The sequence below is a fragment of the Marmota flaviventris genome, chromosome 3 (genome assembly GCF_047511675.1).
Source record: "Marmota flaviventris isolate mMarFla1 chromosome 3, mMarFla1.hap1, whole genome shotgun sequence".
In the NCBI taxonomy this organism is placed as follows: Eukaryota; Metazoa; Chordata; class Mammalia; order Rodentia; family Sciuridae; genus Marmota; species Marmota flaviventris.
In genome coordinates this window covers 128166182-128179564 of record NC_092500.1, presented here as the reverse complement: position 1 = coordinate 128179564, position 13383 = coordinate 128166182, and the positions used below count along the sequence as shown (strand labels likewise).

The 13383-nt window shown below is 37.3% G+C and overlaps 2 protein-coding genes across 6 annotated transcripts in view; one reads left to right on the top strand and one right to left on the bottom strand.

Annotated features, from left to right (window-relative positions):
- Positions 1 to 2860, top strand: part of Foxj2 (forkhead box J2) — a 19665-nt gene extending 16805 nt beyond the window's left edge. For both annotated transcript variants that reach the window (XM_027950551.3, XM_071610384.1), the window contains exon 11: positions 71 to 2860. In XM_027950551.3, coding sequence (XP_027806352.1) covers positions 71 to 159 — 89 coding nt within the window. In that variant the 3' untranslated portion in view covers positions 160 to 2860. The remainder of the gene's footprint in view (positions 1 to 70) is intronic.
- The window catches only part of C3ar1 (complement C3a receptor 1), an 18224-nt gene extending 4841 nt beyond the window's left edge, over positions 1 to 13383 (bottom strand). The window contains exons 1-3 of one of the 4 annotated variants that reach the window (XM_027950552.2): positions 13222 to 13383; positions 6028 to 7528; positions 3147 to 5396 (exon numbers count right to left, since the gene is read on the bottom strand). In XM_027950552.2, the coding sequence (XP_027806353.1) occupies positions 6064 to 7518 (1455 nt within the window). In that variant the 5' untranslated portion in view covers positions 7519 to 7528; positions 13222 to 13383 and the 3' untranslated portion in view covers positions 3147 to 5396; positions 6028 to 6063. Of the gene's footprint in view, positions 1 to 3146; positions 7529 to 13221 lie in introns of those variants that run through there. The other 3 variants (XM_027950553.2, XM_027950554.2, XM_071610385.1) reach the window with 3 other exon arrangements.

Here is a 13383-nt window from a genome sequence, read left to right as displayed (position 1 = left end):
CACTTTCCATCTAGACTGATGGAGCAGCTTCTCATCCAGTCTCCTTTTACTCTTTCTTTCTTCCTGACAGCACATCATATGGTCCCTCGGCCACCGGTCCCACCTCCTGGTGCCAGTGAGGAGATCCCTGATGACTTCGACTGGGACTTGATCACTTAATAGAGTGGACATCAGCCCCGGGTCTGGTGGTTAAGTCTGGCCATGAAGAAAGAGCAACCCTAGCCCGTCCCTTCTCCTGCTTGTATATAGATATATATCCACTTTTTGTTCTTTCTGTCAGAGAAGCCACCGCAAGATGCTGCCGAAGATAATTCCCTTTTTCCTTCCTCATTTTTCTCTTGTCCTTCCTGTTTTTCCCCTAATTTGTTTATTGTTATTCTAATTATGTTGTTTTTGTTATTATTATTATTATTATTATTATTGGTTATATACTGTCCCCAATCTCCTTTTCCTACACCATGGACTGTGTCTACCCCTTGCTAATTTAAAGTCATCAGGTTGGAAGACAAGGCCATGATAGCTGTAGAGAAAGGTTTCAATTTTTTTGTTTACCTTTCTCTTCGAGAAACTCAATGCGAATCCCACCTTCTAGCTTTAAGTTGTTTGCTGTTCCTGTCTATTTCAGCTCAGGACTGGAGAGTCCACACAGTCGAGTAGAAGGGATCTAAAACACTGCTTGGCAGCCATGAATTTGCAGGTTTTACTCAATGGTGCTAATTCTGTCCTCCGAGCTCGTCTCTGACCCTTTGTCCCATCAATCCTTACTTCTTCTGACAATCCTCATTCCCCATCAAGGATAAGATGGATGCTGGTTCAGGAGAGCGACAATAAAATCTTAGTGGAATTAGAGACTGGATTGGGTTGAGTAGAACACTGTGGAGAAGTGAATATAAATCGGTGTGAAATACGGTATATATTGCTGTGTCATGTAAGCTCTCATTGGCTTATTCCTAGCCCATTTTCTAAGGAAATTGGATTGGCCTTGGCTTGAACTCTTCTTCTATGGTTGTACATGAGGACAGCTATTCAGCATAGGCTCAGCTTCTTGGAGATGATTTCAACTTAGTCATCTTGGCTTTTTAAAAATAATTCTCTCTGAAAATTAACAATGGCTCTGACTTTCATAGGTTGCCTTCATTACCTTTTCCCATGGAGCAAATATCATTTTGAGCTCTAGTTGTTTGCCCTAATATTTAAACTATCTTGTTTTCTTCCTTCATTTCCTGGGAGTCTCAAGAAAGAAAAAGTAAGGCATTCATACTGTGGGTTTCATTATGTCCTCGTTATGATATGGGAATCTCTTTCCTGCATCATAGCAGAATCACACTTATAGAATTGGTAGTGGAGGGTGGGGAGAGGAAAAAGGAGCTGGCATAGATTTGGTTAGGGAATATTTCATTTATTTAATATATATAGGAAGATGCTACTCTTGAAATACAGATCATCAGGGCTAAAGCTTTTGCAATTAGCCTCTTGACAGGTGGAGGAAATTGGGAGAAGAGAGAAAATGATCTAGAAGAAAGAGTTCAGTGAGGACCAAGGGCAACTTCTAGAAGAAGTTACAGGGATAACTTGTCTCCTTCAACAAGGGATGGCCATGATTTATTGCTGCAAAGTTCGTAGTATATATTTAATATAACTTGTTGCATTTGAGTTAGGAGAGGGAAGAACAATTTTACTTCTATTTTTATTTCACTGAATTTTCCCTTTCTGAAAGCTGCAGGACAGAATGTATGGAATGGACACAGCCCTTTATGATTTCTACTGTTTGTTCATATCCTTTTATTTATCCATGTTTTCCAAGATATTGGACTTTCTAATCTCCTGCTTTTCCCCCTCATATACCCCTTTCCTTTCTTTGGAAGGGGGTTATATATGAGTTTGTTGGAGAAGTTCAGTGAGGCTGAAGTAAAGGGGCAAGATAGGGCAGTTAACTAAAGAGCACTTTATTTCTTTGAAGCCTTTGTAAGAAATAAATGGGGATGAGCGTAGATTGAATCCCTCATTGTGTTGGAGAATACTTAGTGAGGTTGAAGTATGACACAATATTTTCCATTAGGGAGAGGGGTATTTCTTATAGAGGGAGGCAAAATGCCTTTGCCTGGTGTCCCTATGTTAGGCATCTCTTCCTTATTCCTTCCATTCAAGGTACACCCTACATATAATTTCCCTTCAGTTCTCCCCAAGATTCTTTCTTTACAGATTAACACTCCTCTTTTCTAAAACCCCTTTCTACTCGGTTCCATACAGAGTTAGGAAGGGTAGGCTAAATCATACACACAAATGCCCCTTGTTCATCTGTGTCTTCTGAAAACTAGTTTCATTAAGAATCCCGGTGGTCAGCCAGAGTAACTGAAGTTTGGGGCTGGGACTGGAGATTGGCCAGTAGGTCACCTGAGATTCCAGCTTTTCTCCACCAAAATCAGCCTTGCTAAATGGTACAGGACAAATCTGACTCCCATTGGGCCTCAATTTCCCTTTCCCTCCATGAAATGGAAAGAATACTACTTTTTATTATTGGTCCAGCATTGCTGGACATGAAGTATAGTCATTGTTGTTGTATTGGGTGATGTGTGAAAATTGCAGGAGCTCACTGCCTAAATGAGGAAATAAGGGAGAAAGCAGAGGAGAGGGACAAAAGGAGCAAGTGTCTGGTATCAACCTAACCATCCCAGGTTTCCTCTCCTCAACCCCATGTTTCTGGTCTGGTGAGTCCTTTATACCACCCATAATGCTTTGCATTGGTGCAGGCTGGGAAGGGGTATATGGTTTCACAATTCGATGTTGTTGTTCTTGGGTTTTTTTTTTTTTTTTTTGCATGCTTTCTTAATAAAAAAAAAATGTTTCCAGTTTTATCTTACTAGTGTTTGTCTCCAATTTATTTTTGCCAGGTAGAACAGGAGAAATGTGAAAGCCTTTGGTTTCAGTTGTCCTTTGTCTCTTTCCCACACCTCACCACTGGGTTTCATTAGTTGACCTTTTTTTTTTTTTTTTTTTTTAATGCCTTTAACAGTCCTTTTTTTAAATGCTATTAAATGTAGTGAACTTTTGTTGGGAGAGTCAGTAACCCCTTGCAGGTTCATGGGTGGAGTAGGCCCACCTTTTAGTGTCCATTTAAAGGATGCATGAATTTCTGACACTTGAAAGGAACCAGGGGCAAAAAAATTTATTCACATGAAATACATAAGCAAATTAAATTGAAAAGCTATTACTGCAAATCTTACATCAGGTCAGACATTATTTCCTCACAAACAAAAAATTCCAAGTAGTTTGAAATTTTTCTGCACAGTATTTTACAACAAATTTGTAGTCTAGACCCTTACCTTAATTATTGAGCAAATCATTCTTAAAAGTCTAAAATGCTATGAGAGAAGATATTTTAATAACAAAGAAAATTCCAATGAATTGTGCAGAAATACTGTTTCTACACCATCTTAAAAAAAAGTTATGAGAGATTTTTGGAATAGGAAAACATTTTTTAAAGTTGAGATTTAAAATTGTAAAAATGACCAGAGTGTCAAAGTTCTAGTAGAACTCATTTTGTGCAATGAACATGAGGAAAGATTACTGTATAGTTTTGTTGTTTTTCCCCCCCTTTTAAATGAAGAAAAGCTTTGCTTAAAAAATAAAATAAAATGCTATGTTGTAGTACAAACAAGCCAAAATTTCAAAGGTTTAACATGATGAAATACACAGAGGAAAGAAAAGGTGGCAGGAATTGAAAAAATGCTTTTTAAAAACCAAAGAAGGTTTACTGTGGTACTATTCACAATAGCTAAGATATGGAATCAGTCTAGATGCCCATTGACAATTGAATGGATAAAGACAATGTGGTATACATATACAATAGAGTATTTTTCAGTCATAAAGAGAAATGAAATCCTGTCATTTGCAGCAAAATGGAATGGAACTGAAAGACATTATGTTAAGGGAAATAAGCTATGCATATAAAGACAAGTACTACATATTCTGTCTCATAGGTAGTGGTTAAAAAGTTGATCTGAAAGTTATAATTACTATAGAAATTGGGAAGCGTGTGTGTGTGAGGTGTGGTGGGGGGGTGTGATGGGAAAAGAGTGGTTGGATTTGATCAGTGCATTCTGTATGCATGTATGGAAATATCACAGCAAACCCCATTAATATGTACAATTAATATGTGTTCATAAATTTTTTTTTTTAAATAAGGAAAGCTATATAAGTTGTTGGAATATATAGGCAAATTAGAAGAAAGATTTGTGATCTTGAGCAAATTATGAAAGTTGGCATGTTGAATAAACTATTTTAGAAATAGGAAGATATCTGGATAAAAACCTTCATCTTTTAAAACAAGAAGTCATTTTATCATGTCTACAAAAACAGCTGCAAAAGCATATTACTTAGGAACATGGTCAATATCAGGAGAAATATCTAAAATTGTTACAAGGGTTATCTCTGGGAAATGAAAGTGGGAGTTGCGAGTTATTGGGCAATGGAATAGAAGGCCTCATTTTATTATAATCTTTAAATTCTTTAATAATTAAATGTGTATATTACTATTACTTGGTAAATATAAAGATTAATTTTAAAAACTTAAATGCTGGTGGGCATGGTAGCACACCCCTGTAATCCCAGGGGCCCCGGAGGCTGAGGCAGGAGAATTGTGTATTCAAAAGCCTCAGCAATTTACCGAGGCCCTAACCAACTTCAAGAGATCCTATCTCCAGAAATAAAAAGGGCTGTGGATGTGACTCAGTGGTTAATCACCTCTGGTTTCAATCCCTGGTAGCAAAATAATAATAGATACTTAAAAGCTATATCTGGTAATTTGGGCATGAAAGAGACCTGGAGCCATGTTTAAAACACTTTTTTGATGGTATTCCTGTCAGGGTTCTCAGTCATTTTTCAGTGAATCAAAGATATGCTGCTCCATCCTCCCTTCTCTTCCTCCTTTCATTTGAAATGAGTTCCTTGAAAACTATTAATTTGGGGCAAGCAGACTAATTAGAACCTTAAAGAATCAGGAGTTATGTGAAGCACAAAGTCTTATGTGAAAGAAGATTAAGAGGCAGGGGAACAATAAGGAATTAAGAAATTAAAAAGGAATGAAGATAGATGGTTTTATCAGTAGGCAGATAGAATCAACAAATAGAGAACTCCCCAAACCACAGTTTCCATAATATTTCATAAGTAAGTTTTTAGATGTATTCTAGATGCTCTTTAGTGGTAATCTTGGAAACTTTGACTTCCTGTATCCTGTATCAGGGGTATTCCCAGCAGCAGACATCTGGCATTGTACTCTGCTCCAGACTCAGGCGCATAACTCCTTGTTTTCACATGCTTTTTCTTTCTGCAACTTATTTTCATTGAAAACTGTCACCACCAACATCATAACAAAGCCATATAGAATAAGTGATTATCTTCCATTCATGTAAGACAAGAAGAAATGGTCTTAGGTTGGTAATATGGAAAAGGATTTAGATAATGCTAAAGAAAAAACTTAGTGATGGAAACAGTTAAAAATAGAGTAGGCTGGGCATGGTAGTGCATGCCTTTAATTTCAGTTACTCAGGAGGCTGAGGCAGGAGGACTGCAAGTTCAAAGCCAGCCTCAGCAAATTAGTGAGGCCCTAAGCAACTTAATAAAACCCTGTCTCAAGAAAAAAAAATTGGGGGCTGGGAGAGTATACCTCACTGGTAAAGCACCTCTGGGCTAAATTCCCTGTAACCCCCCCCCCCCCCCCCCACAAAAAGACTAGATTCTTATTTATCTCACATGGCTTAGGGATAGAAATACACTAATTTTTATAATTATTCTCCAATTTGGTGTTAATGAGAAGCAAGAGGGCCTGTTAAAACAATGGGCCTCATCTCCCAGAGATTCTGGTTCATCCATGGAACCTTGAGTATTGAATTTCTAACAAGTTTCCATTCCAGTAGATGCTGATGCCAGTAATTTGAGACCACACTTTGAGAATTGCTACATTGATTATTTGATGATTTCTGAAGTCTCCTGCTTGTCATAATCCCTCATTCTTTTACAAATACTCACCTAAAGACATCTCCTTAGGTAGGTTGCTCTGTATTTTCACACACCTGTGCTGATGCTGTTTCTTTCTGTAAAGACTTTGTTTTGGAAACAACTGGTAGAGTGTGTGAGTTCCTCACTGAAGGCTGCCTCCAGAATACCCTTCACAGACTGCTTTGCTTTCTTCCTAAAATCTTTCCCCAAGAGGGCATAGAGGAAGGGATTGAAACAACTATTGGCAGATGCTAGAGCAAGGGCCACATTGTCCCAGGATAATAGAGTTCCTCTCAAGGAAGATCCTGGGTTAATAACCAGTAATAGGACTCCAATAATATGGTATGGGGTCCAGCAGACAAGAAATACAGTCACCACCATCACGGTCACTCGGAAAGTTTTGTTCCGAGACTTTGTCAGTTGGCTTCGTCGCATTCGAAAAACGATGATGCTGTAACAGCACACTATGATAATAAAAGGCAGCAAGAAACCCAACACTAACCTTGTAATGGTTATTATCATCATAGTTTTTTGCACTTGACTGTCACCAGGAAATTGGCTTAAATTATAATCCTGGAAATCTTGTGATTCCTCAGGCTCATATAAGTTATCACTATAAGCCCTGGGGTAGAGGTCTAAATCAGTAGGAAGAAAATTATTAGGGCTATGCAGTACATCGGTTTTGTGATCTTCAGTGAGAAACCCACTGGGGCTTGCAGATGAAATATTAGGAGGCTTAAAATTATTGTAAGATGGATGTTGACTAGATAATCTTGCTGACTCCCCAGGGATCAAATCTCCAGAATGTCTTCGAAGTGTTTGAGATTGGAGGATGGTGGGGGCTGTCCAAGGATAATTGTTTGCTTGGAAAGAGGAAGAATTTAACTTATCATCCATTTTTCCAGGCTGCTGAACAATGGAGTTGGTGAAAGACCCATTTTCTAATTCATCTGGATCATAGGTGTAATCCGAATAATCTGAGCCGGTTAAATCAAAATTGTATATACACATTTTATAATCGTCTACAGTGAATGTTTCCCGGTGCATGAACACAGGAATACACATTGCAAAAGACATCATCCAAATACATCCACAAATAGCGAAGGCTGTCCTCACTCTTCGATGATTCTGACACCAGATTGGCTTGAGTACCATCAGACATCGGTCCACGCTAATGGCAGTAAGCAGGAAGACACTGGCAGACATGTTGAGGATGATGATGGAGGGGATAAGCTTGCACAGGAACCTGCCATAGGGCCAGTATCCATGGAGAGCTAAATGAGCCAGGGAGAAGGGCAAAGAGAGGCAGCAAAGAAAATCTGCCAGAGTGAGATGAAGAAACCAAACTGTGTTCACTGTCCGCTGCATCTTTAGGCCAGCCACCCACAACACCAGCCCATTGCCTGGCAATCCTAATAAAAAAGTGAGGCCAAGAATGACCATGGAGAGAATTATTTGGGGTTCATACAAAGGCTGGGAGAGTGGGTCAGTTGAGTTGGTCTCAGCAGAGAATGACTCCATTGCTAAACTTCTGCAAAAAGATGAAAGAAATGTTATAACTAACAGTATCTTTGTAAAATGTGTATTCTTAAAATCCTAACCTGCCTACATAATGATGTGGCACCGCAAAGCCAGAAGGCCCTCACATGTTTTTGTTTATATTCCTTGATGTTTTAGGCATCTTTGCATCACTGTGACCAAAAGACCTGACAAAGAACAACTTAGGGAGAAGTTTGTTTTGGCTTATGGTTTCAGAGGTGAGGCAAAATTTCATGGCAGAGGAAAGCAGCTCAGGACATGGCAATCAGGAAGGAGAGGAGAGGGGATGAGAGGGGAGGGGAGGAAAGAGACTACTCCATTCACCAGAGTCAAAATATAAATTCCAAGGCATGCCCTCAGAGACCTACTTCCTTCAACCACACCTTATCTGCCTGAATCCAGTTAATCCAGAAAAGTGAATTAATCCACTGATTTGGTCACAACTCTCATAACCTAATCATTTCATCTCTGAACATTCTTGCATTGTCTCACACATGAGCTGTTGGAGGACACCACATATCCAAACCATAATAGTTGACTTCATACTAAACCACACAAAAACATTTTCTGACAGTTTAAAATCTGCTGGATAGATTTGAATGTGTATCAAAATATCAACTTCACTTAGAAGTCCATATCAATGCAAATTTATGATTCTTTTTTTTTTTTTTTTGGTACTTTTATCTCTCATTTTCCACTGACTCACTCCATGCTTCATGTCCCCAAAAACAAACAAGTAGGGGCTGGGTTGTGGCTCAGCAGTAGAGCGCTTGCCTCACATGTGAGGCACTGGGTTCAATCCTCAGCACCACATTAAAAAACTTAATAAACAAAATAAAGGTATTGTGTCCATTTACAATATATATATATATATATATATATATATATATATATATATATATATATATATTTTTTTTTTTTTTTTTTAAACAAATAAGTAAGCTAAATGAGTAAACAAAAACTTCTGGAACTTGTGGTCCCCAACCTGTGTTAATGAAAAGGCTTTTGGAAGCTTCACAATCTAAAATGATATGAAAAATTTTAAATTTATTTATTTTAATTTCTCTGATGGCAGAAGTTGGATCCATTTCCTTAAGCAGACTTTTAAAGGACTCAACTACACAAAAAGAGGGAGTCGCCACTTGGTTTTGTCTTTCAGATGCAACTTCTTCTTTTACTATCAGATTTCTCAAGAGTTATTGATGCTCTTTGCATTGACTGCTTTCATCATTTCTTTCTTGTGTTTTAGAGTAAAATTTGGGGAAAATAGCTTTATTATTACAAAAGCAGAAAATAGGCATGAAGAGAGTTGGAAACAGACAAGTAAAATTAAGAAAATGAGCTGGCACGGTAGCTCATGCTTGTAATCCTAGTGGCTTGGGATGTTGAGGTAGGAGGATCTTGAGTTCAAAGCCACGCCTTAGTAACTTGGTGAGACCCAAGCACCTCAGTGAGATCCTGTCTCTAAATAAAATACAAATAAGAACTGGGGATGTGGCTCAGTGCTCCTGGCTTCAATCGCTGGTACCAAAAAAAAAAAAAAAAGAAAGAAAGAAAAAAATGAAAATGTCATATCCACCAGTCAGTGATTACTATATCTTAATTTATATCCTTTGGATCTTTTTTTTCCATATATGTGTGTATACATATGTATATGCATTTTTTTTGTTAAACAAAGTTTAACAAAATTAGATCATACCATGAATATTTTTTTAAAAATTTGAATTGTAAAACACACAACAAAATTTTTTAAATTTTTATTTATTTATTTTTTAGTTGTAGATGGACACAATATCTTTAATATTTATTTATTTATTTTTATGTGGTGCTGAGGATCAAACCCAGGGCCTCATGAGTGTGAGAGAAACTCTCTACCACTGAGTCATAAACCCAACCCACAACATAAAATTTACCATCTTAGTCTTTCCTTCCTTCCTTTCTCTCTCTCTCTCTCTCTCTCTCTTTTTCTTTCTCATATTGGGGATTAAATCCAGGGCCTTGTACATCCCCAGCTTTTTGATTTTTTTTTTTAGTTATATTTGGACACAATATCTTTATTTTATTTATTTATTTTTTTGTGGTGCTGAAGATCGAACCCAGGGCCTTGCATATGCTAGGCAAGTGCTCCACTGCTGAGCTACAACCCCAGCCCCATCCCCAGCTTTTAAAAATTTTATTTGAGACAGGATTTCACTAAGTTGCCAAACTTGTGTTCCTCCTGCCTCAGCCTCCTGAGTAGCTGCCATCATAGGTGTGTACCATTGCACTCTGCCTCAACCAGTATTAATAGTTCAGCAGTATTTACTGCATTCACATTGTTGCAAAACTAATGACCAGAACTTTTTCATATTGCAAAGCGGAAACAGTACCCATGAAGCAATTCCCAGTTTCCTCCTCTCCACTGCCCCCCCCCCCGCCTGCAACCAACATTCTTTCAATTTTTACAAATTTGACCACTTTACATACTTCATAGTCTTTTTCTTTTTGTGTCTGGCTTTTTCTTTTTTCATTGAGCATACTGCCTTTCATTTTGTGGAATGTGTCATTATTCCTTTCCTTTTTAAGGCTAATATTCCAATGCAAAAATGAGAGTTTATTTATGAAATTATCTGTCAGTGGACTTCAGATTCCTTTGACCTTTAGGCTGTTGTGAATAATGCAGCTATAAATAGGGGTGTAAATACATATTGTTTTATAAACTTGTTTATGTTTTCAGTTACCAGTCTTCACATTACACGGTATGATTGTACTTTAAGGAATATCTAGTCTTTGTCCAATTATTTGTCAACTGCCCCTAAAATATCTTTTATAATTGATTTATATGGAAGCTGGGGTTTTGGTTCAGTGGTAGAGTGCTTGCCTACCATGTGCAAGGCCCTGGGTTCGATCCTCAGCACCATATAAAAAATAAATAAAATAAAGGTCTTGTGTCCAACTACAACTAAAAAAAAAAAAAAAGATTTATCCCTGACAATATCCAATCTAGAATCATACTTTACACTATGCAGTAAATCATAATTTACATACTGCCCCCATTACTTCTAGAGAACAAATCCAAACCTCTGTTTGTCTTCATCCTCCACAAGGTAAAATTTGTCATTCGGTATGCTAAGTCCTTAACAGTGTTCTCTTGGCCTCTGTGACATTATTCTCTCCTGGTTCTGAACATTCCTGTAAGTGTACACTACTTTCCCAAAGGATTCATTCTTCCAAATTAATGCAGTTTTCTTATTTCTTGGCTAATGCTGTTTACTTCTATCTGGAATTATGTCTTTCATTTAGCCTCTTCTTTCCTCCATCCTTAATCTCTGCCTATTGAAATATTACATATTCCTCAAGGTCAAGCTCGAATATTATATCTTCCTTGAAATAATTTCTTATAATGCCATTTAGAAATTAATTCTTCAGCGTATTGATTGTGTGCGTTGAATCCTTTTTCATATTCTCTATGCAATGGCACATTTTTATCTTGTGTTATAATTATCAATTAAGATCATGGCTGTCTTATCTATCATTCTGGCCTTAAATTTCATGATGGTAAAAACAGTCTTCTGCATAAATAATTGTTCCACAGAATTTAACTCAGTACCTTATATGACATAAAGGCTAAATATAACTTCAACAGATGAGTGCTCACCTAGGGTTGACTTTGTTTTTTGGTACTGGGGCTTGAACTCAGGGGTGCTTAACCACTGAGCCACATGTCTATCCCTTTTTTATTTTGAGACAGGGTCTAAGTTGCTTAGGGCCTTGTTAAGTTGTTGAGGCTGGCTTTGAATTCGTGATCTTCCTGCCTCAGCCTTCTGGAATTACAGATATGCCTGGTTAGCTTTTTCTTTATCTTTAACTAAATTCAACATTGTAATTCTTATCCATTTAATCCTTACCATGGCTGCTTTCTTAATTCCTATGCTGTTGCTTCTAACTTCCTTTTTAAGTTCCTAATTCTTACTGGATACAATAATACTCTACATTTCTTTTTATAGAGGCCCAAAATTTTTTCGTGACTTGAAAGTAGTTCTGCTGAGTTAAACAAACATTTTTAAAGGGATATATAGGATTAGCAGAAGTGAAAATAACAAGTCAACAAAATACAAAAAAAAAAAAAAATAAATTATTCCCATTCTCCTTTCTGTGGCCTTTTCTACTCAAATATTCAAGTCCTATCATGAGCTCTTCCCTCTCTCTTGTGAATGGCAGCTACCTTGATCTATTGCACCATTTATGCAGAGATTCATACAGACTTATGCATAGATCCATAAAACAATGAAAGAAGGATAAAGTCATAGATTGCTAGGACTGAAAGAAAACTGAATAGTCATCTCTAGTTCTCTCTACTTTTGTAATTTTTGATACTGAAACTCAGTAGATTAGGTCACTTTTACACAATCACAACTCAGGAGGTTCTCAGATGCTACGTCCACTGAGTGTCAGGCCAATTTCTTTTTACTGTAAAGCATCACATAAGCAAAAAACATACGGTATTTCTAGTAAAGGGCACTGCACAAACTGAAATAATAAGAGTTGAAAAGCGCAAAATTCCAATATGAGGGAAGTTATCTGTATGAGCTATATCATTACATATTATCTGTCATGAAATGAAAGTATATATGAGACAAGCCTTAAAAGTCCTTCAGAGCAAGATTATGTTTTACATTTCTTTAAGCTTTAGCTAAAAAATACCACTGTGTTTAAGATTAGTAGAAAATTTTTCCCTTAGATTTTATTATAGAAGGGGTCAATAGTAATTAAAAGAATAAAATTCTGAAACTAAAATTCATCTATGATAAGTAAAGGAAAACTATTTTATCCCAGAATCAAATAGTAATGATACAATGACAGAGCCAGTAGCAATAAGAAATGGGAAGAGTAGAAGAAAAAAAATAGGGAAATAAAATGAGAATTTCTGTGTGTGTATAAGTGTGTATAATCAATGATTAAAAACAAACAAACAAACAAACCCAAAACTAATGGGGAAAACTGGAATCAAAGAGTAGGAGGGGAAACATAGACACTTTAAGAGGGAAAAATGAGCCAGGCACAGTGGTGCATGCCTGTAATTCCAGCGACTTGGGAGGCTGAGGCAGGAGGATTGCAAGTTCAAAGCCAGCGCCAGCAACTTAGTGGGACCCTAGTGAGACCCTGTCACAAAATAAGAAATAAACCGGGTGTGGTGGTGCACACCTGCAATTCCAGTGGCTCTGGAGGCTGAGGCAGGAGGACTGCAAGTTCAAAGCCAGCTTCAGTAAAAGCAAGGTACTAAGCAACTCAGTGAGACCCTGTCTCTAAATAAAATACAAAATAGAGCTGGGAATGTGGCTCAGAGGTTGAGTTCAATCCCCAGTACCCAAAAATAAAGAATAAAAATAATAAAAAATAAAAAGGACTGGGAATATGACTCTGTAGTTAAGAACCCCTGGTTTCAATCACTGGTTACTGCCCCCCCCCAAAAAAAAATAGTTGGAGGGGATGGCACAAAAATTCACTATTATTTCCAGAATGAAGATGTTAAAAGCAGAGACAATTAGAATGTGAAATATTTAGAAAAATAAAATCAGACAAAGGATAAGACAAGAGAAATAAAAGGTGGGGAAGGAATAGAGGAAAGTAGGAGATGATAACCCTTATCTGCAATGAGCAAAGCAGGCTAAACACAAGGCATCAGATCAATTTAGGTATTCTTACCAAATAACCAAGACTGTAGCTAAAATCTTCAGCACCAATCTGTAGGTCCCCAGAAGTCCTAACTGACCTCCACACTTAGCCACAATGAAGTCATGAAATATTTTTAAGCAACTTGCTGAGTTCTCTCTCTTTTCCTTCTTTCTGTTTCCGATGGTAAAGTCA